The following is a 25,424-nucleotide window of genomic DNA, read 5'->3' as shown; positions in this document are numbered from 1 at the left end:
TGAGGCAGTGGATTTTAATTGCAGATATGCTCAGGACCATCTGTAAAGCTATGGGAATTGTCATTTACAGATACTGCTGGTTTGGAGTTACATATAATAACCTGCGATGCTCGGCGATTGATGAAGCGAAAGGCAACTAGATCATTGCCTCCTTTACATGTCCTTAAAGTCCAGCATAGTTCCAGAATCACTGACTCCAGGCTTAACTGTGTATACTTGTCCAAAAATAAAAATAAACATACACATATACTTCTGTATACACACAAAAACACACAGAGCACACAATAAATCCTGTTATTTACTCAGTGATGCTTTTACTCTCAAAGGAGGTATTTATCCTGCCTTTCCCAGGGAAAGGTAGCCACAGCTAGAAGACAAAGAGAAGCAGAGAAGTACTTAAGTTTGGGCTTTTGTGTTTCTAAGCTGCCCAGGCCTTGGCGACCTCAAAGATTTTCAAGGGTAATTTTGACTCCAGGCAGTTTTTGTTTCATGTGCTGACTTTACAACCTACCCTGGAAAAAGGCACCTCTGTCCACAGCCTTCTCTTTAAGCAGATACTTTTATCCTGATCAGAAAGTCGATTGCCAAGGCCACACAGCAGGACCTAACCCAGAGCATCGGGCTTAAACCAAGTACAATGAATTGGAATAAGCAGCGCTGGCTGGAGGTTGCCAAGTTCAGCTCTGTCTCTCCCAGCGGGTCATGTGCACAAGGGTGCAGGCACCATTTCTCCCCCTATTTGTGACAGGAATCACCCGGGGCTCCCATTCACCAATTAGCCAGGGTACCACATAGGAGAGAAGGCCAGGAGACCAAAAAAGAGGGGTAACACCGTTGTGATGCTGTTCTCGGGAATACCTGGCTTCACGAGCTAACTTAACTGCTGACACTTTCGAAAGTCCAACATTTTGGTAAAATGAATCAAACTGTAATGTTTCTTTTATGAGATCCCCTTGCAGGGAAGGGAGGTTTGGCACCTCTTGGAGACCAAGCTTAGTTATCCATCATAGTAAAGTCAGCTGTCCTAGCCAGCATCTCAGAGGTCACGCGATCGAACCAACAGCTCTTACAACTATATTATTGCTTACAGAACAGTAATTGAGGCACCAGATAAAAATTACCTGGTCTAATAGGCAGCGAACAATTTTCACTCAATAAAATTATAAGCCAAATCATTCATTTCATAACACTCTGGCTAATTTATTTGTTGACCTTTTAATATCCATAGCTCTTCAGTGATATTAACTGCAACTCAGACAAAATCTCTTGTTCATTTCACTTCCATTGATTTTTTTTCTTCCATTGAGGCAATAACAGCTGCTTGAAAACAGCCTTTTTCTTGCCACTGTAAAAGTCAATCATGTAAGTTAGTATGTCTTACGTTGATATAGCTGCGTTAGCTTATAACCGACTTAAATTTCATGCGATTCTGGAGCTTCAATGCCACATTTATAACAAAGGCAGAGCTTTCTGTGGTGCCTCCAGCCACGTGGCATGATATGTGGCAATATGTGGAAAAGAGGATTCTCATCTAATCTCAACATAAAATCCCCTTTAAAATGAGAGCAGGTTCACAAATGCCCCCTTCATTTTCTTTAGGATGCTTCTGATGTCTGCTGCTTGTCTTAAGAGCAACAGGCCCTTTCAAAATATTTAATTCCTTTGTTCTGGAAATTTCTGCAGAGTTTGTAGTTTGAATTTTATTTTCCTTTGAAGACTCTGGGCAATGGCTGTGCTAGAAAGTTCGGTAAGCTTTAGCTGCTTATATAATAAAACACTATGAAGTCTTTAGAATGTGACATTGTAAAATATAATTGTTACACATTTTGCATTTTATGCTGCCCTAGAAATAACCACTTGCTACCTATACCTCCTCTTTGCCCCTCCTTTCCATTTCAATTTACTCTAAAGTGGTCCTTAGCCATAATGAGAATGCCCCTTTCAACAGAAACCTGTTTAATTATATCCATGCTAAGTGTAAGTGACTCTTCTCAGTCACAGGGCTTCTGAGTAAAGAGTGCTTAAAGTGTGACACTAAAGGATCCTAATGATCTGCCGTAAGCTCTATTTCAAGAAGTTAGTATTACCAGAAAGATGAAAAATTTGAGGAATGTCTCAAAGGACCGGAAGCTCAATGGTGCTCAAGGGTTATTATGGTTTATTTTACTTCATCCCTCACTGGCTTCATTATGTGATTTTTTAGAATGCAAAATCTACCATTGTGGAATTTTCCATTTGGCTAAATAAATACGAGGGAAGTTGGGATCCAAAACTACCCTCCACAGAAATACCTCTCAGTCCAACTTAGTATTTATTGCTTTGTACTTCCAGCTCCGCAGAAAATGGGCTGCAAGAAATTTCTCATCAATTTTTTGGCTTTTGGCTTTTCCAATCAAGAATGTCACCCAGACTTTGAGAAACAAGCAGGGGCAGAGCTCAGACTTAAAAGACTTAATTACCAGTGAGCTGAATATGCTGTTCAGAATTTGGACTCTGTAGGAAACTCTGGACTGAGGATGCCAAGGAAATCTATGAGATCAGCATTGATAATTATCACCTCTAAATCAGGAGTGATTTTCTCCCTCTACTTCATTTTATGTTGCTGATATTTGGATCCACTGTATTTTGACTCCTCTGATAAGGCAAAGTAGATTGGAGACAGATGGGTGTCAGGGAAAACTGGGTGACAAAAAATACTGTGCTTTCTCAGAGACCACCCAGGCCCACTTGACATTGGTCATCGACGCCTGCAGAGTAGCATCTTGGACCAGATGTCATTCCCACGCATGGTAGTGTAAAACTCAGAACAGACTGTCTGCCCTAATTACTGAAGCATCCTGGACCTTAATTTTATGAGGGAGTTTTCCAGAGTCTCAAAATCTGATTCTGAAACTTGAAATTAATGTTGTGTTGGTAAATGGCTTTCCATCTAGCTTGATGAGTCGGCCTCTAGGTGCTACAAATGAAAATAAGGTCGGGCCATATCGCCTGCTCATCTGGGTTTGAATTGTTCAAAATGTTGAATTGAGTTTATCAGTGGGCTTGATGTCAGACAGTTAGGCCATTTCCTCTTTACCCTCAAAGGCCAGATGTGAGTGTGAATAATAACTTCTTAGCTACCCACTTGAGGTCAGATATGAAAGAGAAAATCCCCACAGAAGGTGAACACTGTCATGGAACAGAAGGAAAGGTGAGTTAGCCATGTCTGTATCAGGCAGGAGGTGCTGGTTCCCCAGGTAACTTAATGTGAGTGTGCAAATACCTCAGTATTTCCAAATACCTCAGAGTTACAGTTAGCAAGAGGCTGATGCATATTTAAGATAAACCTCATGTTTCTAGCAGCCTATAACTTAGATAATGTCTGTCCCCAACATGAGTCATTATATTAATCACAAAATTAAAATGTAAGTACAAGCCAGCTGGAGGAAAAGAGTGAATTCATTAAAAAAAAAAAAAAAAAGTAAATGGCATAACAAACTCCGCTCAGTAATCACGACTTAACCTTGAGAATTTATATATTGGATTTAAAAGTCTGGAGCCAAATGGAACACCAAATGTAAGTATTCTGCTTTTGTAAATCATGGCAGATACGTGACATGTCATTTCCTCATATAAATTAAGCAGGCACTTTTAAAAATCAGTAATTAAGAATAAACTCTTCAACAAGAATTTCTCAAGGTCTGGTTTGCTGACCATTGTGCTAGGGGCTTCTAGAAGGAGATGAAGATATGCTCTTGGCTTCAAAGGGCCTACAGTATAGATGTAAGAGTTGAGACTCAAACATCCAGATCAGAGCAAAAGCCCCGACAATCTCTTCTGCTGTGCTGTGCTAGGTGGTACAGTCAACACCTTGTCAGAGGAAGGAGCAAGATAGGGAGCGGGGTGTCGGTGAGGCCACAGTTGTTCTGTTCCAGTAGAGTAATTTGCAAGAGCACAGGCTCTGATGTGTCACAGGCCTGAGGTTGAATACCTGGCTGGGCCAGTCTTCAGTTGTGTGAACTCAGGGAAAGCTGGCTGACTTCTGTGAGCCTCATTTTCCTCATCTGCCAAATGGGGAAGGGGATACAAAGTGTACCTTAAGAGGCTGTCTGTACAGGTTAAGGGAGTTTGTGTTCTAACTTCAATAAAACACCAGTGTGGTTTTTAATGCTATACTGCCAGCAGCAGCAGCCACTTCCTTTCCAGAGGAAGAGGGAAGGGAAGACCTTCCCACATTCAGGCGCCTGCATTCTGAATAAAGGAAAGGTGAGATGAATGAAGTAGAGTGATGGGAGGAACCCTCCTAAATGTTTCACTGCATGGCCTGGGGAGGACTAGTTGACCCAGAAAAGAGAGTGAGCTGTTCTTCAGAAGCCAAGGGAGAGAAGATGGATAAAGAGGGTGGGGCCTATGGATGGGGAAATCTTTTGTAATCCCCAAGGAACCCTGTAGTTAATTCTGGGGAGACAATGTGCCTTGAAAGGTGCTGGAGAGCAATACTCTAATATTGGTGAGTGATGGCAGCCATGGGAAGTGCAGCAATTACCTGCCAATTAGCTGGGTACAACAGAGGGAGTCAAGTTGGTACCTCCATCTACAACTGTAGCCCAGTTGGCATTTTTATAAAGTTTTCAAATCATGAGTTATTTCTCAGAACTCCAGTCATCCTTGAGTCTCCTTGGTGTTTCTATGGACTGTAAGTAGATTTGGTGTGGTTATTCTACTTTCTCCATAGCAGATACTCATATAATCATCAAATGAGGGCCAGGGCAAAGACAGGTAAAATCGGGTTTTAATTGTGAAAGGAAATAGATTGGCAAAAGGGTGGCATCACATAAACATTTCTGTTTCTTTAAGAGGGAAGAAATTCAAGCCCATGGAAAGAAAAATAGTCTGACTCAGGGAATAGATTGGAGAATGAGCATAAGCTCTATAAGGAGACTCTGGGGCTTTTCAATATTTAGGATACTAGTATTTTTCTTCTTAATTCCCCAATGGGATATATATTTTTAAATCCTAGGATAGGATTAATTATCTTGGAAGGGTCTAATCTCTACCCTCCTATTTTAAACTGCAAGCAGGGAGACGTTTAAAACATTATGAAAAGAAGAGAAAATCTCTCCTGACAAATAAATGCCTTGAAAAATTAGATATTAGTACTAGCCAAGTGCTCTTTCTTTTCAGAAATATTAAAATTGCATATTAGAGTGGAAGGATGCAATGCTATGCTCCCTCCTAATGCTACAAAAAATAAGACTTTAGGAACAATTTCAGAGACAAAAGATTATATGAAACAGCTAGCTCTTTCCCTTATGGGAAATTTCTTTTTTTTTTTTAACATCTCAGGCTCAATCATTTCCTAATGTGAAATTACAGATTTTTCAAATTACCATATAAAACTGCAAAAAAATTACACTTGTGACCACAGAAGAGATAGCATACACTATCAATTTGATTTTAAAAGGCATACATCTTTTATACTACCTGTCATTGTTATAATGCCTTTTACAAATTTAATCAATACATTTTAACATTCTATATACTTTAAGTGCAATATACAATAAATATTCAAGTTTCATCTTAAACATGCTTTAGCCTTTAAATTGTTAAAACTGCGGTGCCCTTTCAATCTACTTACATAATGTCATAAAATATACATTTCAAGGTAAATGAAGTCAGCTACTTCAATTTAGTCCCTCAAACTGGTAGTAAATGAGAGGTTAACACTATGGTGCCAAACCCATTATTGAGTAAATTTAGCACCTTGGACAGCTCTGTAAAATCTTTATTGCTTTCCTGACCTGCTCGTCATGTTCTGTCTGTGTGTTCAGTGGTTCTCAGCTCTGATTGAAAGGCAATATATTAGATCCCCAACACAAACACGCTTGGGGGCTAGTTCACTGGGAAGGTAATGACATGGAGGTGAGAGCAATTTTCTGGTCACCGAAATCCAAGCACCTTGCAGGTCCGTGGCACTAACTCATAGAGGACCCAGAAATTTCCTTTCTCCTTTCCATTTGCAGAACTCACTAATAGAAGCAGGATCACATTGGCAAAGCTGAGCCAAATGCTGGTTCTCCCTTCAACCCCAAAGGGATACTGCAGTGCAGGACATTTTTAAATAAGCAAGATAGAATTTAAGGGCATTACTTCCCAGACAGCAAATCCAGCTTCACTCTCTTCAACACTGCCGGGCAGATGACCCACCTATTTTCCTAGTGGAAAAGCCCTTTTTAGCTTTGTGGCTCAAAGAAGGATGCGACTTTCGGAAGCGAGATTCCTGTGTCTTATTTTGAAGGATTAAATGGTCATGAGAGCTTTGAATATTGAAAGAAGAAAAAAAAACAAGTAGATAATGGGGATTTTTTTTTTCTGGTTTACAAAACCTTCAATAATTATAGAGTTTACTTTGAACATCTCCCCTGGTTCTGTGAAATTAATTACAGTGAAAAAACAATGTGCCACATCCTCAATTATGGAATTATGGTGCCACAAGAATTATGGTGCAGCCTCTAACTGCACCTCCTCGAACTTTCCACAAATAGGAGTCTTTAGTATTTCTTTCTAAAATGCAAAAAAAGGAAAAATACCTTCTCTTCCAAGCCCAAACACTGGCGTACAGGTTGATATACAGAAATAAGTGAACACAGAACCAGAGAAGGCAAATCTTAGTTAATAAACAAACTGATGCTATTTTGTCTTCATCTTTCCTAAGAGCCAGCTAAAGCTGTGAGATGTTAGTGAAAGCAGCAGAAACTGAATTTGATCTGGGGATAGAGTTTAGTGTACCTATACCGTGGTCAATTATTAACTTCTGTGGTCAGACAATATGGCAAACACCAAGTAGTGAATTATAGCTTGAGTTACAAAAAGAAACTATTTCAGATACATCAACTCAAACCTCATTGATTAATGCTTTTTCATTTCTTAAATGAAAAATAACTGAACTGTTTAATAAATGGGGTCCAGCAGCTTAAGGCAAGTATAAATGTTTATTGAGAACTGAAAGCCCCTTGATCTTATTTCTGAATTTAGGACATTATATATGTCATAAGTAGTTACTGCAGTATGACAACTATTTTATCTTATATTATAGAGAATTTAAAATTGAAAAATGCTAATATGTATCTAAAAGCTTGTCATTTCAAGAGTTGTTCAAGGATTTTTGAAGAGGCTATGGTGACAGCAAAATGAATGCAATTATATCCCTATTTTCTGATCAGCGTCTACAGTATATGAAAATTGAATAGCTTCTCCTGCAGAAATCTATTGTGTAAAATATTTTAAGTTACACTTCTTTTGGAAACTTTACCCACAGCAAACACTGACACCCCAAATCTGCAAACATATCTTCTTGTAGATCACCTCTGATAAAAATACTCAGCCTTTGTTCTCAGATAAGACCCTGTATTACATGTCCCAAGCTTAACTTTCCTTTTCCTGTGCCAGTATAAATGAATCTGCAGAAAATTAGGGCAGAAGGAAGAGGGAATGATTTCTTCTGGTTAGAATGAAAATTACCACTGCACACACTTTTGTAGAGCAACCTATATTATTAGAAACGAGCATGCAAGCTAAATCTGGAAGCCCACCTAAATGACAAGAGGGGGATAATTTTTCTTCAACTGCAAGGAACGGAAAAACATATCTAGGATGAAAATGAATGAGCAAGTGGGGAAAATGACAAACAATACTGAAATAGCAAAGAACTGCTATGAAAGAAACAGACACTGCCAGTCATGAAAATTGGTGCAGCGGGAGCTTTCGGGGGCAGGAGAATCCTTTCGTAAGAGCCTTTGACAAACAGTGCACTGCCTGGTGTGTGGGTTTACTACATCGCCCCTTCTCTCGAGGCTCTGCCACACAAGGGAGATAAACAAAAGAAGTTTAATGCTACATGCTTCTAGTAGCTGAAGATTGATTGGAAATCCCTCGAAAATGACCTGTCTGATAAGGTCATGGTTCCTGGAATAAGCAATTAAGTGCAAAATAAACACATCTTAGGGATTCATAACATGCATTGAATGACATCGATTGTCGTAATCTGGCAAATGACCTCGCAATTGTATTCAGCAATAAACATATGAGTGCTTTATCGTGCCGATGGCAGGCTACTGAGTGATGTGTTTTATCTGGCGGTACCAATGATGCTCACCTTTTGACTCAATGAAGTGTGTATGTGAAACAGGGATAAATTGGTGATTTACTGCCATTCTGGGGGTTCCCCAAGCTACTGCCTCTACAGAAGTGCCTTGGCAACCCGTGGCCAGAGGAAACGTGACCACGTGGTAAGGACGCCCTGCCTTCATTCAGAGGTGCTTATCTGTTTTACAGGAAGTGATACTCAAGAGGGCCGCGGACCTGGTGGAGGCACTGTACGGGATGCCACACAACAACCAGGTGAGGCGCGCCGGGTCCCCACCACACGGATTCCCCCTCATCCTTACAAAGTGCAGGGAGAAAATCTGCTCACATGGGCTCAGAGGATGTCACTCCCAGTTGACATCTTGGAGGCCCATTCAAGTCTCTCTTCTTTTGTCAGTCTTTCCTTCCTTTTTCGAAGGAATTGTTTTCTTGAGCAGCAGAGGTGCTCTGAGTCTTTCGTGAAGGGAGAGAGTGCGTGCTGCTTGGTTTTACTCCTCTGGGTTTTCAAGAAAATTGAGGAGGAAAGGGGGATTCAATTTCTTTTCCTCTAAAGCATCCCACGACCTGCGTCCTGCTATTTCCTTCTATTTCATAGAGCAAGTAAACATTTACGAGTCTCTGTTCTCAGGAAACTATGGGGCTGTACCATCATTCACTTCTTTTTGAGGTCACCTGAGTCTGTGTCCCGGGGACACAGACCCTCTTATCCTCAGGGATGCTGGTTTTCCTCATAACCTACCTTTAACTTCAGCAGGGGGAATGAATTACAGCCCCTGCCCTATGACCCCAGACCCTGTGTGTTGTGGAGCAGGGGAGCCCACGGTGCTGTCACATGGTGACAGTAAGAGGTGGCTTTGCAGAGTGGCTCAGAAAATGCACTTTGAGAATTAGATGGGGTTATGCAGGCCAGCTCTGCCCTTAAACAGATGAGGAGGGCTGTTTAGCAGGTCTTCCCTCCCTGGATCTCGAGACCCCAACTTGTGATAGGGTGAGTCTCTACCTGCAGGCTGGCGGAGACAGCCACATGAGGTGGTGCAGTGAACCACGGGAAAACCCTGAGCACCGTCCCGGACTCCAGAAGCAAGGGGAATCTGGTTTCCCTGGGAGGGTGACTGGGCAGCCAAAGAGACTCTTCCTTTTCCTTTGCAGGAAATTATTCTGAAGAGAGCAGCTGACATTGCAGAGGCCCTGTACAGCGTCCCCCGCAACCACAGCCAGCTCCCAGCCCTCACCAACACCTCGGTCCATGCGGGGATGATGGGCGTGAATTCCTTCAGTGGGCAGCTGGCTGTGAATGTCTCCGAGGCTTCGCAGGCCACCAATCAGGGTCAGAAGTCTGCTTTTCTTCTCCTCATTTCCCTGCCCTCAGTCTCAACCTCCCCCCACAACTACCTTTTCCCAAAAAAGGGAGATTCCTACTTGGTCTGCATCAACTGTTACAGTAGAGTGTGGTCTAACTGTCACGGCCAGTGATCCTATCTAGGGGGCTGGAAAGTATGCCTGCATTCAGCCATCACTCCATTTGACTTTTCACCATAAACCATGAGTGACAGACCCCAAAGAGGCCTGGAATTAAAGTGCTGAGGGGCCAGAGCACATCGCCCTTGCCCAAGGAATAAGAACCTGTTAACTCCAGGGTACATCTCTTAGATTGGGATTTATTTCTGCTCCAAAATGATAATTTATAGGGCCTACATTGCCACTTCTCACGGCCCTGCTAAGTATTTATGATCTGCTAAGAAATGTGTCTTTTGCTCGCTTTCCATTTTAATCACAGAGCGAGCACACCCACCTGCACGCATGAATCAGTAGGCCGGGCCGCTTCCCTGGGACGTGGGGGGAGGCAAGACCCACAGGCTTTCCTTCCTCCAAATCTTCCAGGACCACCACTCTCACCCTACTTTGCCCCAATCCCTTAGGTTTCACCCGCAACTCCAGCAGCGTATCACCACATGGGTACGTGCCCAGCACCACCCCCCAGCAGACCAACTATAACTCCGTCACCACGAGCATGAATGGATACGGCACTGCCGCCATGTCCAATCTGGGCGGCTCCCCGACCTTCCTCAATGGCTCAGCTGCCAACTCACCCTATGCCAGTAAGTACAGATGGGGGGCTTGTTGTCTTTATGTTGCTGTGGACTGTGCGGTCCACTGGCTGGACCTCCTGAGTCTCAGAGGCCCCTCCCTGCTAGGCATTGACCCCGAAATACCACCAAAGACAGCCTTGTCTCCAGCAGAAATCTCTGTCCTCTCAGAACACTCAGAACTTTGCTGCAACCCAAAGCAGAGGTAGAGGTCATAGCAAGATCCCTAGCCTGGAGTCAGGTCGGATGGGTTTGATTCACGTTTTAACCGGTTATTAGCTGGTGTCCTTGGGCAAGCTCATCTCCTCTCCAGGACTCAGTCTTGGTGTCTGTAAACTGGAGAAGGAACCAACACCTATCCCAACCAGTTGTGAGACTGTAAGCATGTGATGGGTGTTACGGATGAGCCTGTTTTGATGCCTGGCTCCTGAGAGGCACAGCCAGGAAATCTAAGTAATAATCATAATGAAAGAATGATAAACTCTTTTCTCCTGTATATTTTCCTCTTTGGATTTGATGTGTACTGGGGGAAAAAAAAATCAATACAGACTCCCTCCCCAGGACTCTGGCAAGGTAAAAACAAAAACAAAACATGCGCTAGAAGTGTTCTTTGGGGTCTTGACCCTGTCTTCAAGGGCTTTTTTGGGTACAACCATTAGATTGCACCTACAGAACCTCAGGGAGCTGGTATCTCTACTTATAAAATGTCATGGGCCATGACTTTCCAGTCGCGATTGCTTGCTCTCCCTCTGAGGGTTTTTACACAGAGAGCTGAGTTCATCTTGGACGGTGTCAGGGAGTCTTATGTTGTGTAAAACATGGCTGAACTCTTTGACTTTTAGATGATGACAGGAGATGTGTTGCTAAAGAACATTGATGGTGATTTGTTTTATAAAGGAGTTTTGGTGAAAAATAGAAGGCACGCTATCTCTAATTGTGGCAATGTGGTGTGTGCGAAATCCTTTGAGAGAGGAAGGTCCTCCCTAGCCTTTGAGAGAAGTTATTTCTGAAAGCCATACTCAGGACCTTTCACTTGCTGGGTGCGTTTTTGTGTTGTGTGTGTGCTGAATGTTTCTACTGTCTGTAGAATCAACAGCTTGTGCATTTAAAATCCAACCCCCTCCCAGAGCCTGCATACCTTTTGTCTATCTGCTTAAGAGTCAGCCTTTGGGGCCAGTCTCACATCTGATTTTGATTCATCGAAAGATCGTTTCTCATAGATCTATCATTTCTGTTTTCTCCCATCTACTCAATCAGAAAATGTTTCAATCATGACCTGAAAATTAAAAGGTGGCATTCTTAATTAAATCAATAAACTAATTGCTCTATGGTAGCAATTCAATTTAGGGGCTTGGATTGCGCTGTCTTCCCAAGCCCATGCAGACACTCAACAACTTCAGCCTGAGATTGCATCTGTCAGACTGCGAAACTTGGAACATTTAATTTCCATTAATTGATTTCCTCACTGCTCACAAATATAGTATTAAATTCTCAAACAGGCTTTCAGATGGGACGGTTTTATCTGCATTTATGCAGATAAAACAATAAACACCAAGCCCAGCTGATTTAAATTTTTGCCTCCCTAATATTTAATTATTCATAAACCACTCATGTTGAAAAATTCTGAACAGGATAAAAAATAAAATAAGACATTCCACTGGTGAACAACACACTTTTCTGGTGTGCTGGCTGATAACTAATAATGTTATAACAAATGGAGCGGCTTGACTATATTTCAGCTCTTCCTCTGTTAACCTCCCCCTCTACGCTCCCCACCTCTAAATACACATAATGATCGCATTTGCCAACGAGATTAATTGCCTTCCTCAGTGAACCAGCAGGATTTCAAGTCTAAGAATATTTAAAAATCAAACCTCCAGTGCAGGAGTTTTGCAATTTAAATGGGTGTTATTATTGAGCGTATTTTCACATTTACAAATCCTAAGAGATGTATAAAAATGCTGGCCTCATTAAAAGGAAAAGTACAGTTTAGAAAATGTTTGTGAAAACTCCGAGAATGGTGGCTGTGTTCTGCTCCATAAAGCACTCAGTGCCTTTGGATTGTGTAGTGCCGGGGGCTGATGACGAGGGGCCATGTCCCCCTGATGGCGTCTGCTGCCTCGGACCAATATTGATTCCCTCTTCAACTTTCCAAAGCCAGCAAAGCCACCCAGGCAGCTCTTGGGATGAGGGTGGGCTCAGGGGAAGGGGATCTTTCCCCCCGGCCATCAGCTCCATTTGCAGGGAAGGGTGGTAGAAAGGGCACTGGATTGGGGTGTGCTTTCTGGCACCTTCTAAAGAGGGCCCCTGAATGAGCCACTGAACTATTTTCTGAGTCCTCTGCTTGCTTGATTTGACCTGTATAAAAAACACATAATGGACTCCAATGTGAGCTTGCTTGGCCAGTTACACAAGACGAAAAAAATGTGAACTCTCATGAAGGATGAAGCAATGTATGTTTATTGCAAAATGTGAAAAAAATAATATGGCAAGGAAGAAGTGCCCAGAATCTGAATGAAGTGCTGGTAAGCATTGGGCAGGCGAGGGAGGTGACAGAGGGTGAATATCTGAACATTCTAGTCTTGAGTGTAGAGGACTTAGAGATTCGCACACACTGTCTCTCCTAAAGTGACCGAGAGATTATTAGCAGCAGGCCAGGCTGGGAGGACATTGTTTGGTAGAGAGTGTGTATCTACTCAACAATCCCATCTCCCAAAGGAGCACACTGATAATCCACATCCCCTCCAAAACCAGACGGTGGGTGTTTATACAAGACTCCTGTGCTCCTGCTTATTCACTGACAATCATTTATGTGCAGCTCCATGGGTGGTGCAGAGAGCCTGAAACTTGAACTTGTAGTTCTGCGTTATCTACCCATGGTGCATGTGCCGCGTATTGACCTGCCTGGCTTCCTACATGCCTGTGTATCTGTATTGTTGAACATGAGGGTAGAGTCACATCCTTAAGAAACTCAGTATCATAGGAAAAGAGAACAGACACACGACCATCTCCCAGTGCCTTAGATTGTGATTCTTCCTCATACCTCACATTCCCTTGGCCACTAGACCCTTTTGAACTGGTCTCCTCCTGTCTTTTCTACCCCCATCCCAGTGGACAGAACCTTCATTTTGGCCCTACCTGGAATGCTTCCAAGATGCCTCCTCCATGAGGCCTCCTCTGGTTTTCCATCCCCTTCTCCATGTTGTGAGACTCTATCCCTTAGAAAAGCACCTTTGTTTTCTGGCCTGGGATGCCCCAGTGCCTCACAAACTGCCTAGCACACAGTAGACCCATCATTATCATGTAAAAGGTCAGTAATAAAAGGTGGCACCTGCCAAGCGCCAGGTGATGAAGGGGATAAGGTCCCAAGAGTTGGGGGAAGGCACGTGCTATGTGGGGAGGGTCAGCCACCTGTCCCGAGTGCCAGCACAGACACTGATTTCCACTTCCCATTGCCCCCTTCAGTTGTGCCATCCAGCCCCACCATGGCCTCCTCTACAAGCCTCCCCTCCAACTGCAGCAGTTCCTCGGGCATCTTCTCCTTCTCACCAGCCAACATGGTCTCTGCCGTGAAACAGAAGAGTGCTTTTGCTCCAGTCGTCAGACCCCAGACATCCCCACCTCCCACCTGCACCAGCACCAATGGGAACAGCCTGCAAGGTAAGCCCTGGGCCCCCGGGGCCCACCAGATGCCTGATTCACCCTCCCAGGGCCTGAAACAGGCCCCTTTCAGAGGTTTAAGGTCAGCCTCAGGCCTACCTGCTGCTCTCTGCCTGTGTCTCTCCTGGTCCCTTGTGTTGGCTTTCTGGGGACCTGGCCTCACTCCACACATTCCTTCTCTGCTGGAGTCACCTGAGCCACCCCCACTCTACTTGAAGCAATTCTTCTCAGGGTCAGGGTATGCTTGAGAACACTGCTTCTACATACTAATGCTGTCGTTTCTCTTCTCTCCTCTCTCACTCTGTTGTCTCCATAATCAGACCAGTCTTTTGTAGACTCTAGCAAGTTCTCCACTGCAGGGTCTCTCCTGGGACTGGCCTCTCCTGAAGTAGGTCACTCAACCTTCCCTTCCTGTTGCCTGTGTCAGAGTGAACGTGTGTGGGGCTGATAACAGGGAGGGCATGAGCCCTGAGGTCAGAACATGATGGATCAAGGTTGCAGACTCACTGCTGGGACCCAAACCCCAAAATGCCAGTAGAATATTCTGATTCATATTAAAATACTTCAATCTTTCCCCCATGATGAGATATGGAAAGCAACAGTCACCAAGAACGGAGGTGACATTTTCATTGAACAAAAGTCCCGTGGTCTGGAACAGGCCTGCCACGCTAACATTTCTCTTAGGTGCTAGCCTTGTGCCCACTCCCGCCGGCAGCAGGATTGAGCCCTAGGTGCTCACAGCCCCTCCTTCACAGAGGGGGAATCTAAAGGTGAGGGAGGCTCGGAAAAGGCTGGGCTTCTGGTCAGCAGTGTTTTTTTGGCAGAAACTGACATCAGACTCAGGCGCAAAACCCTGTCTCCTCATGCCATCTCCAAGCTTTTACTACTCAGAAGGGGTAAAAGGCCCATCCAGGATTGCTTAGGCAGCGGGCAGGAAAAGGAGGTCAGTGCACTAACCCACACTATTCATGGAGCATGGTGCCAGCCTCATCTTACTTGATCCTCCCCACTTTCTGTTGGAACCTAGTGCAGATGGTACAGCTGAGGTGTAGGGAGTGTGAGCACCTCCTCACCAGTGTAGCTGGTGAAAGCGGAGATGTCAGGAAAGTCCAGAGGGTCTATGCCCTAACCCCTAGCGCTGTAGCTTCCCAGGGGACCTTTATGGATGGAGGTCTGCCTTGGAGGTGGGGGCACATCCCCCATCTGGGATTTCTCAGTCCTGTGTCTACATACAAGTATGTGCATTATCCTTTATACTTATATACGCTTGTTCTCTGTACTACATGCTTCAAAATGATATAAACACGGGCCTTCCCGGTGGCACAGCGGTTGAGCACTGGGTTGTGAAGCTGCCCGCAGCTTCTGCAGTGCTGGTTCGGTCCCCAGCTGCCAACATGGCGCACAGACCTCTCCTGCCGCCCGCTGCTCCCCTCAGTGTGTTTCATCAGTCTGTCTGCTCTGCTTCCCGCTCTGGCTCTATTGGGTTCTCTCACCTTCCTGCGCTTCTGACTGTACCCAGTGCTTGTATAAATAAAAAAAAAAATCTTTAAAAAAAAGGAGACAAAATGATATAAACACACATTAGCTCTTTGGCAGGCTCTACAAGGTCAATCCTGTTGGGGATAGTATTGGGTAGATGGGGCAATTCAGGCCCAGTTTGCTCAAGGTGACACAGCTGGTAACCATGGAATCAACAATGAATCTGAATCATGTGACCCCAGAATTTAGCTCCATGCCTTCCTGCCTCCAGAAGACTGACCTCTCAGAAATCTGCTAAGTCTGCTCAATACAGCCTGTCCTTGTGCCTTCCAGGGAAGAAAACCATGTTGCAGGCAAGGTTCCTCCTGATAGGAAATGTCCACTGACAAAGGGAACAACCCATTTTCCAGCCAAAAATAAGGCTTTGTCACCCTCAGCAAGCAAACCTCCAGCTGGCTAGCTGCGATACATCGTCCAGGTGAACAGAACTTAGACGGGCTTTAAATCAAGATCGGACATATGGAAAGTGGACATCTGCTGGTCTTGAGCTGCCAGCCACAGCCCTTGTTAAACACAGATCTGTCAGGAAGCAGATAATGTGGGGCTCATCACGTGGACAGAAAAAGTTCACCAGGCTTGGATCACCCACCACAGAGATCAAGTGGCAGCCCATGTCTCTGGCCCAGCCCTCGCACACCGCGTGGACCAAGGAGCGAGCAGAAGGAACAAAAATTAGGGCGTCAGCCCAGGTTTGGCACCTCCTGGATCTAGGAAACAGTGGTTAAGGGGGGTGTGTGTTTAGTGATGAAGCAGTTTCAAGACAGGGACACACTCCAAGCTCATGCATCTGTTACCCCCTTCATATCTCCCACCACGCACACACCTAAACTTCTCTTGCCCCATGCCCACACAGATCCTGGAAGTCTGGAAACTGTCACTGTTCTCCATGTTTCTCATGTGCCTCTGAATAGTGCAGAGGTCTGGGGTCTCACTCAGAGCTCAGAGATACATTGGGACGGGTCTGGTGGTGTTGATGGATGCCACTGCCCTTTCCTTGGGATGGATTAGGTTAAGTAGAGACTTTGTGGAATGATTTTCTCTGCCCATGTGCCCTGACTCTTAATCACTTCACTTTTTAAAAAAACATTGTTGGTTTTTCTAAGACTGTCATATCAGACATCCCTGCCTTTTAGTGGCCACTGTGGAGGGATGAGCACAGAGATGGAAGTGACAGGCCCTGGCTTGCTTGAAGTGCCTGTTCCCTTCCTGACAGCCCAGGATTGTAGCTGTACCATCAGCTCCATCCCTGCAGCCTTTAGGGCATGGCACCCTGCACCCCAGGATGCTTCTGCTTGGGGCCCTTGGAGTCTCCCCTGAGAAAAGCCACACTCAGATCTATATTAAAGAGAATGTCTTCCTCTTTAAGCCTCCCAGACTCCACTCTTGTGCAAACAAGGGTGTAGGTGGGTTACCAAATTGGGGGTGACCATCTCTGACATTTCGATTCCTCCTCCTTTTCATCATTACAGTAACACCTACTTCTTTGGGACCCACCTCATTCAGAGTGCGATCATTCAGACAGGCAAGGGAGAAGGAAAAGTTGGTTAAGCCAATTGACCATGCAAACAAGATTAGAGGTGACACATTCAGGCTGTGTAAGTGTTTAAAGGCCTATTTACCGCCAACTTTCACTCCGCTAATTGTGTAGCATCCTATTTTTGTAAGGCCTTTTCCCCAGCAGCCCTTCCTTAGCCTTCTCTAGTTATACCTGAATGTTTGTTCCCCAACAAGGCAGCACAGCATCCTCCCCATCTCACAGGATGATGACCATGTCACCAGCACTAACATGGCGGGGCTGGCCCCAGACCCACTTCTGCATGATCTTACATCCCCTCCCCCACCCTCTGATGCTGGCTCTTAAATTGCCCCATTTAACAGACACACAAACTGAGGCTTGAAACCAAGAGGGCTCATCCAGAGTCACAGAGCGAGCACTTCAACGAGCCTGGGTACAATCCCAGTGACTGCCTGTCTGTAAGCCCCTGTGCTAAGTGGCCCTACTGTATTCCAATCACTGGGAGAGGCTTATGGAGGCACAAACTTGGCACCTTTATTAGGGGACACTGGACATCACCGTAAAGAAGTTTGATCTGTCTGGGAGTGGTGGCACCACTGAGGACAGACGCCCAGAGGAGGGGAGATCTGGGAGGATACAGACCAGCATCCTGGAGAAGGTTGCCTCTGATTCGGACCTTGGATGGCGGCATGTAGGGTTTGGGAGGGGGCCAGTGGGGGAGATGTTTGAAACAAAAGGACTGAGGTGAGGATAACCTGAGCCAGAGTCCAGAGGATGGTATGCAGAGACCAGGAAGCCCCCAGCCTTCTGGATCGAGGCACCGAGAAGCAGATGAGGCTGAACCAGGATCCTCTTCAGGGAAGTCATGAAAATTCAGTTCTTTACATCTGTTTCATACTGCACAGGTTGCACTGGGATTCCCATCGACTTTCTCTTCTAGGTAGATGAAACCTTTGACTATCTGCTCTATGCCTGAGAAAGGGGACAAAGCAACTCTTAACTGGGCACTTGGAGAACTGCAAGACATCCTGTTAAACATTGCAATGCTGTGGTCAGACACATCTCAGAAACAATGGCTTTGGGATTGCTGCTGGGAGAGCACCAAGGCACCTAACTTTATCAAGGATTCAGAGCCATCCTGCAGGGAAACCACAAAGACCATGCCTTTTAATCCTCTCAACTTTCCCCCCACAGAACCCTTTTCTGAATGTAAAGGCCAATTAACAGCCCATTCAAAACTTGAGCTATCCAGCTGTATTTCTGATTTAGTGAGAAGAATGCAGAAAAATCTTCCATTCTTATCTCAATAGTCACTGATGATAAATCCTGATCCTACCCTCTCTGCAGGGGACTGTTTTCATAGGTCAAAGACTTGAGTCGCCTAGCCATCATCGTGGAGGCATCCTCTCCCTCCTCCTGAGCAGATGCCCCTACAGCCTGGATCCCATGCAATTTCAGGCCTCAGAGGACTTCATTAATCAAGGGAGAGGCAGCCCCCAGAAGGCTGTCACCTTGCCATCGGGCCTTCCTGCCTGTAGTGATTTTAAACTCTAACCATGTCCTGGACAGTCTCTGCCGTGAAAAAATAAAAGCAAAAGGCCAGAGTAGTTTCACCAATTGTCCCCATAACATACTGTTTTGCTTCCCCACTTTGCTGAAGCTCAGGCTGCTGGCCCCGGCTGACTCTAGGTTAGCATGGCATCTGGTAGCGAATCTCCTGGAATCTCCTCCTCCCTGCCCATAGTCAGTTTTGGCAAGCCGCCTCCTCGCCGTGCCTGATGAGGTTGGAGGAAGACCACACTCGATCCTCTTCCTCCCACCTCTCCCAGCTCTGCCAAGCTTTTCATTTTGCCTTTGTGCTTATCAAAATGTGGAAACTGCACTGAGAAATGTGTTGCCTTTCATGCCAATAGTTTTCCGAGCTGCTGTGGGAGAAGCTGGGTCTTGTGACAGCCTGGCATACATTGTGGAGAGTGTTGTGTCCTCATGGAAATCTTCACGGGCCCCTTTGGGCAAGTGAGTGTGCCAGTAGTATTTCTGGAACATTCTAAGCTTCAAACACCCGTCCCTCTCACCCACATACGTAATCTTGGGGATTGCAGCACAGATACAAGAAAAACAGCTCCTAAAAACCCTGGGAGCTTCCCTGTAGCCATGCAGAGATGTTTCTTTATAAAAGGTTTCTTTATAAAAAGGCTCTTTAGGAGTATCTGAGCTCAGAGGCCAGAAACGGTGATTTTTTTCCCAGCACATGCTCATCTGTGAGGGTTCTGTATCTGGAGTTGGGAAGTCTCAGATGAGATTTAAGAGCTGTAACTGTCCCTATTAACATGAGAACTCCTGGGTGTAGATACCTTCTGGAAGATTCCATGGCTTCCATTTGATCAGAAGTGGGTAGACTAAAGCCGCCTCTAGATGCCCTCAGGTATTTTTAAAAATTATTTGCTAACATATATAAACATAACCTTTTTAATAATCCACTCACATTCTCCTGAAATAATTCAGATGTGGGGTCTATGAGCAGAGTTTGGTGGGAGCCGAGTTAAGATGGCATGCCCAGAGCAGTCTCTTCAGTCTCCGTGAGGGCATTCGGCTGGCTTCTGTTCTGGTTAGGGTGCTCAGGGTGCTGGGGTTGGTGCCCCACATTAGACATAGCGGCACTGTGAGCTGGCACTGCCCACAGTTCATTGGTTTTATTACTTTGCATTCCTAGGGCAGGTTATGTGGCACTGGTATCAAAGCACTCTGGTACCTTTTCAAAGTTTCTTAAGTTCTGAGCATCTGATTGGGATGTTTTCAGGGTCCAGGGGCTCAAGGTGAACTGGACCCACTTCCCTGTGAGCAGAAAGTTTGTCCCTTCTCTGCTTTATATCATGTTGATGTTGTCTGATGATCTGGATACTTAGGGCATTTTTAAATGTATATCACATTTCTATTATCGGTTCATCGTGGATGGATGTTAGCTGGTTGCTCCATCTGGGCTATTGGACTCCTGCAGGAGGACTGTCCTTTACTCTCCAGCACACAGTAGATTTGGTGGAAGGTGAAAGGAGACTTGCTTCTTTTGCCAGAAGCTCAGAACTCCACGGAGAGGCCTGTCTGTAGCAAGGTTGCCTGGATGGAAAGCTCCGGGGAGTATCTTGATTCTCTAGTGAAGGCTGGGACTAAAATACCCAGCTCCCCGTTTTTGTCAAATCTAGGGCTCATTTGAATGTTAGGGGGACTGCATTTCCAGCCAATCCCAAATCTTTGGGGGTTTCAGTTGGTCTGCACTTGGCAAGAGACACTTCCTGTTTCTAAGAAAAATGGCTTATGAGGGCTTAAGGAAAAGACTCCAGGAGCTTTTGGACGGCGAAATGGCTCTTGCAAAACAACATTTGGATGATTTACGTGTAAATGAATCAGAAACATGTGGATTAAATTTCCTTGTGAATACAGATGGGTTTAAAAATTAACGGAAAAAGTGTTTGGCAAAATACTTTTTTTTTTTTAATTGAATCTAAAATGTCAGGAGTAGGGGAGAGGGTGCAGGGCCTCCCCTCTCTCCCTGTGTCTCCTTCATTCTTCCAGACAGGAGAGCTGGGAAGCAAGGACCACTTCCTAGGCATAGCCCCCTCACCCAAGAAGAACATTAATTTAAATTTAGAATGGCCAGTAAAAATAAAGCAGTGACTTTCTCATCTATGGAAGTCCAAGAGGCCTTCCTCTTGCTTGCGATCAAAACTCTCATCTCCCCAATTTTCAAAGTTGCCATACTTTTAATTTTCTTACTGAATACTTTTATTCCTCACACCCATCCTGTGAAGTCTGCCTTATGGAATGGGGTCTGTTTGATAAAAGAGGAAACCTAGCCCAGAGAAGTTAAGCAATTAGCAGAGGTCACACAGCTAGGTTAGTAGCAGCAGCAGCACAGTTTGGTTACAAATAGCAGTTAAACTTTCTTCAGTCTTTCTGAGAAGCTGAGCCTTGCCAATCGCTTCACATTATTTAAATCTCCAACAGCCCGAACTATGTCAGTGCCCTTGTAAATACCCATGAACTGTATTTTCTAGCTGGGTAGATAGAGGTTCCAGGAGAAAAGTATCTCCCCACCCAAGACACTCAGCAGAAAAAGCTGGTGTGTTGGATCCTACTTGCTTCTAGCTACCATTCTGTGCAGCCTCCTAACTTCAAAAGCACTGAAAGATTTTTGATCCCTCCGTCCCACCCTGCCCCAGTAGTTTTCCCCTTCTCCAGGCTCTTACTCCAGCATTCTTAGGCTACAATTTTCTAGAGCCCTGGTAAGAGCATTCCAGAGACCTTGAGCGATGCAGGGGTATAGAAGACAGCCTGCTGTTTCATTGTAAACCTGTCTCTCCTCCCTGCTCTCCAGGTGTTCTCCTCACCTTCCATGCCAGCTGATGGGTATGAGCTGTAGCTGGTGCTTCCTTTCCCAGGAGCGAGGACAGAAATGTGGGTGCCCAGCGGCTGTTCCTCTATTCCATCTTCCCTCGGATACTCAGAGAGTCAGGGTGGCTTTTTTTGCAGAAATTGCTGCCAGTTGGGACGGGTTGTTTTTTTAATCTTTTATTTTGGAAGTGAAGGGGAGCAGGGGAAAAAAGTGACAAATCGAACATTCTCATTATTTTGCAAGGTTTGGGGATGCTATTTTCCCAGTGGTATTCAAGCTATGCAATTTTTCAGTTATGTTTTAAAATTGGAATCAGATTTGGAGGTATGTTTAGGATCTTCTGTTCTGCTACAGACACACACACACACGGATACATTTTCATTCTTAAAAAAACTACATGTTTTATGACAAATTCCAGGGCAGATGTGAGCACATTGGTGGCTAATACTTAATCATCATCGTGGTGTGTGACTGTTTTTCTTTCACTATTTTCCCCCCCTCCATGAGATATTTGACCATTGGCTTTTGTCTTCTTTTTCTGCAGCGATATCTGGCATGATTGTGCCTCCCATGTGAAAGAATTGCCTTGAAGAATTTTATTCATGAAGAGAAGAGGTTGGATTCTGCTACAGAGAGTAATCTGATACAAGTCCCAGAGTGGAACTTTTAACTCAGGCCTTTTTAAGAGGAATCACAATAACTGCAGATTTTTAAACAAACAATATCACCGACCTTGCAAATACTGCAACTGGAGGGTCTGCAAGTGCAGGGTGTTGGTTAGAGTCGGACCTCCCAAGTATTTGGGGGATATATTTATTCTGTGTTGATAAAAGCAAATCCACTTTTTCCTTTCCTTTTTTTTTTTTTTTTAAAGCTTAACTCTGCAATCATTTGTCTTTTATAAACCGTAAAGCTGTATACAAGGGACACTATAAATAAGACTCCATGTTTTAATTTATGATGTTTTTAAAGCTGTGTAAAGGGAGAGTGAAGTGGTGATATTTACAAAAAAGTTTTAAAAAAAGAAAAAAAAAAAAAGCTTGTATGGGACAGAATAGGAATGCCAGTTAGATTTTCTAGAAAACTAAGGGTCGGCTTTTGCGCCTTAAAGCATTTCAGATGGTAGTTAGCTCAGACCGTGCATTTTCAATATCTAACTTAACATGCCATCCCTTAGCAGTGCAAGCTTATTTATCTCTTTCGTATTGTTGTCTTAAGTAACTGTGTGATTAAATGCAGCCTGGAAAGTTTAAAAGTGATGTAGGTGATCACATTTTTCCCTTCTACTCAGAAATCCAGTGCCTCTAGACAGATTGTTAAAACTGCGTATTTAAACCTGTATCACTCTCTCTCTTACGTATGTCAACTTCCTCTGAAGCCTCTCGAGAGTTTGGTGGCACATCCTGTGTGAGATCTCCTTTGAGATTTCACAGAACAGGGCCCAGGCACAGAATTCCACATTATGCCCTCCAGTTATCAAGCCAAATCCCACTTACATGCCACCATTTACAAGATTTAAAGTTTACTCATCCTGAAGGCTGATGTCATATCCATCCTCCAAATGCTGACAAAAGCAACTTGGCAGGTATTTAAAATTTCCCCTGGGAGATAGCACCTGTAGGGTATAGGGTAGACCCTTACCATTTGTAACAGAATAGATGAAAAAGGACAGGTCAAGTGCTTTGGAATTAAGAGTAAAAGGAAACGGGGAGAAAAGGAGAAGGTTGAAACCTCCAAAACATACTTTTCTGTTCGATGGGAATTTTTGCTCTCGTTATCTGGGAAGTGTTCTTAAAAATGAGTCTAGCAAAGCAGCAGCAAAGCTCTGAGGATGCATTTGCCTGATATTTTTTTCTTTGCTGTTGTGTTTTTGTATGTAGTTATAAATACTGTAGATTTTTTGTGATTTTTTTGCCAAAGTTGTTGTTCTATTTATACATTTTAATGTCTGAAGACAGTTTTTCAATATCACAAAAAGATTTTACTGCATATTTTGCAAAGAAAAAAAAAAAGCTCACTACCTTTAGCTTGCACATACATGCAAAGTTAATTAAAAGGCTTTTTGTTTTAAAGGGGATTTTGTAAAATATCCATATAAATAATGTATTTATCTTTGGAATTTGTACATTGCTTTCCCCCTTCTTCCTTTGCCTCCTACCCCCAATTTATTTTATCGTGTATGTTTGCTATGTGAAAAGTGCGTGTTTGTTTGGCCACCTACAGTTGTATTAGCTGTTTCAATGTGATTTTTAAACATTTCATTTATAGTTATTTTTAGTATTGTTTTAAACCATGCTTCAATTTTTTTTATTTCCACTCAAAAGCCATCGTCTATTTTTGTATTATTTGTAAGTTAAGGAGTTGTTTTCCAACATATGGCAAAAAAAAAAATAGTAGCATATTATTCTTGTAGCGTTTAGTTCTGTAGATTAAAAAAAAAATGTATCCTTTGCTTTGGAAGCTTACAATCCCCCCCCCCCCCCCCCCCAATGCTGTTTTACTCTATTAATATGCATGGAATCTCTCCCTTTGGAGTGACGCATTTTGTGCATTAAATTCGGGGAGAAACTTCATAGAAATCAATGAACATACTTTCTTTCTTAAGTCTGCTTGTATATTTCCTCTGTCTTTCACATAAATATAAACCAGCAGATTGGATGCCTTAACAATGCAAATCATAGTCATTTCACTTGTACATTGTAACTGTGCACCAGAACCGTCAGTCATCACTAACATTCTAAGAAAAAAGAAAAAAGAAAAAAAAAAAAAACAAAGAAATCGAAAAGCACAAAAGAACTGTTTTGTTACCTTAAAAAATGTAACTTTTTCTAGTAGAGCAAGAAATTTACAACAATGCTGCAACTGTGCATGCCCCATATGGATTTTGCAATGGTTTTCACTAGACTGTCAAGAGTGCGATTTTTATGGGTTGGGGCGGGCGGGGGAGGGGAGTTGGGGGAGGGGACGGAGGGGGAGGAAAGCTGATTTTTCATGGTGAGAAATAATAATAATGATGATTAATAATAATAAAAAAACTGGAAAATGTAAGCAAGGTGGACGCATTGCTTCTCGGTACTCAGAAAGGTGGTCTGAATTTGTGGTAAGCGCTGGACTGAAGATGTGTACAATTTAAAGCCATATTTTGTCTGGTGAGCCCCAAACTGTTTGCAAAGGAATGGTCAGCTGGCGAAGTGTCCGGCTCAGACCCTGACAACAAACGCCACCCATCTGTCAGCCACGTGTCGTGGTTAGAATGTTTTCACGAAAAGTCCAAAGAGCCTTTAAAATGTGTATCATTTGTGTTTTGTTGCCTCTATTTCTATTGATTAGATGCAAAGACATTCTGGCTCTCTGACCCTCTGTCTTCTACACCAACTTGTACAAGTAAATGATGTTCCCCTAAATACAGAATATGGCTTTAAGAAGAAAATGAAATAGAGAATTAATTCAGATTTCAGTTTTGGGGGAAAAATACAGCTTCTGGATGACTGGATTGCATAACATGCCCTGGCCTCACATTGTACTAGAATGCAGCTTAACAAAGTCATCTCCAAATCTACTAACCTTTCACCTTCTTATCAAACTTTTTGAATAGACACACACTGTACAGTTCAATTGTTAGAGAACCTAACTACTGTAGAAATTGTTATAATTTTTTTTTTTGCAAAAATTCAAGCTGTAAAAACTTTTCAACTTTCACAATATTTAATTAAAGTTACTTCCTGTCTGTGATGGCAGCTCCTAGTTGTGTATTCATTTCTCTCCTTTAGATGCGCCAAAGTCCAACTTAATGCAAAAGGGCTGTGTTCGCAATGACTCAGACCAGTGTTGACACCCAGAGGAAAGATGTTAGGGTAGTCCTGGGACACCCACTTTCTTTGTCAGTCCTTGGGGATTTGCTCATCTGGGATGCAAATTGAACACGCACAGCGTACTGCTGCCCTCTGCTGGCAGCAACTGGATGCGCGTGTGCCCAGGCTGGCCCAGGAATGAGCGGAGAGTCTGGGCCTCTCACCAGCCACATGTTGAAATCCCCCTGCAGTCACTGGATTGGGAATTCAGGATCTAGTCATGGTAGCAGGTCATCCTCTGTCTCCAAGTCTGAACC

At 43.9% G+C, this 25,424-nt stretch overlaps 1 protein-coding gene across 8 annotated transcripts in view; it reads left to right on the top strand.

Annotated features, from left to right (window-relative positions):
- EBF1 (EBF transcription factor 1) overlaps nucleotides 1-25,164 on the top strand; it is a 388,135-nt gene extending 362,971 nt beyond the window's left edge. For 5 of the 8 annotated variants that reach the window (XM_054691687.1, XM_054691686.1, XM_037499686.2 and 2 more), the window contains exons 12-16: nucleotides 8,314-8,379; nucleotides 9,274-9,451; nucleotides 10,044-10,223; nucleotides 13,677-13,871; nucleotides 21,861-25,164. In XM_054691687.1, coding sequence (XP_054547662.1) covers nucleotides 8,314-8,379; nucleotides 9,274-9,451; nucleotides 10,044-10,223; nucleotides 13,677-13,871; nucleotides 21,861-21,892 — 651 coding nt within the window. In that variant the 3' untranslated portion in view covers nucleotides 21,893-25,164. Of the gene's footprint in view, nucleotides 1-8,313; nucleotides 8,380-9,273; nucleotides 9,452-10,043; nucleotides 10,224-13,676; nucleotides 13,872-14,191; nucleotides 14,536-21,860 lie in introns of those variants that run through there. The other 3 variants (XM_054691690.1, XM_054691689.1, XM_054691691.1) reach the window with 2 other exon arrangements.
- The last annotated feature ends 260 nt before the right edge of the window (nucleotides 25,165-25,424 follow it).

Source organism: Talpa occidentalis, unplaced genomic scaffold, assembly GCF_014898055.3.
Source record: "Talpa occidentalis isolate TD23 unplaced genomic scaffold, MPIMG_talOcc4v2.1 talOcc4.9, whole genome shotgun sequence".
Taxonomy (NCBI): Eukaryota; Metazoa; Chordata; class Mammalia; order Eulipotyphla; family Talpidae; genus Talpa; species Talpa occidentalis.
This window is presented reverse-complemented; position numbering and strand designations above follow the sequence as displayed.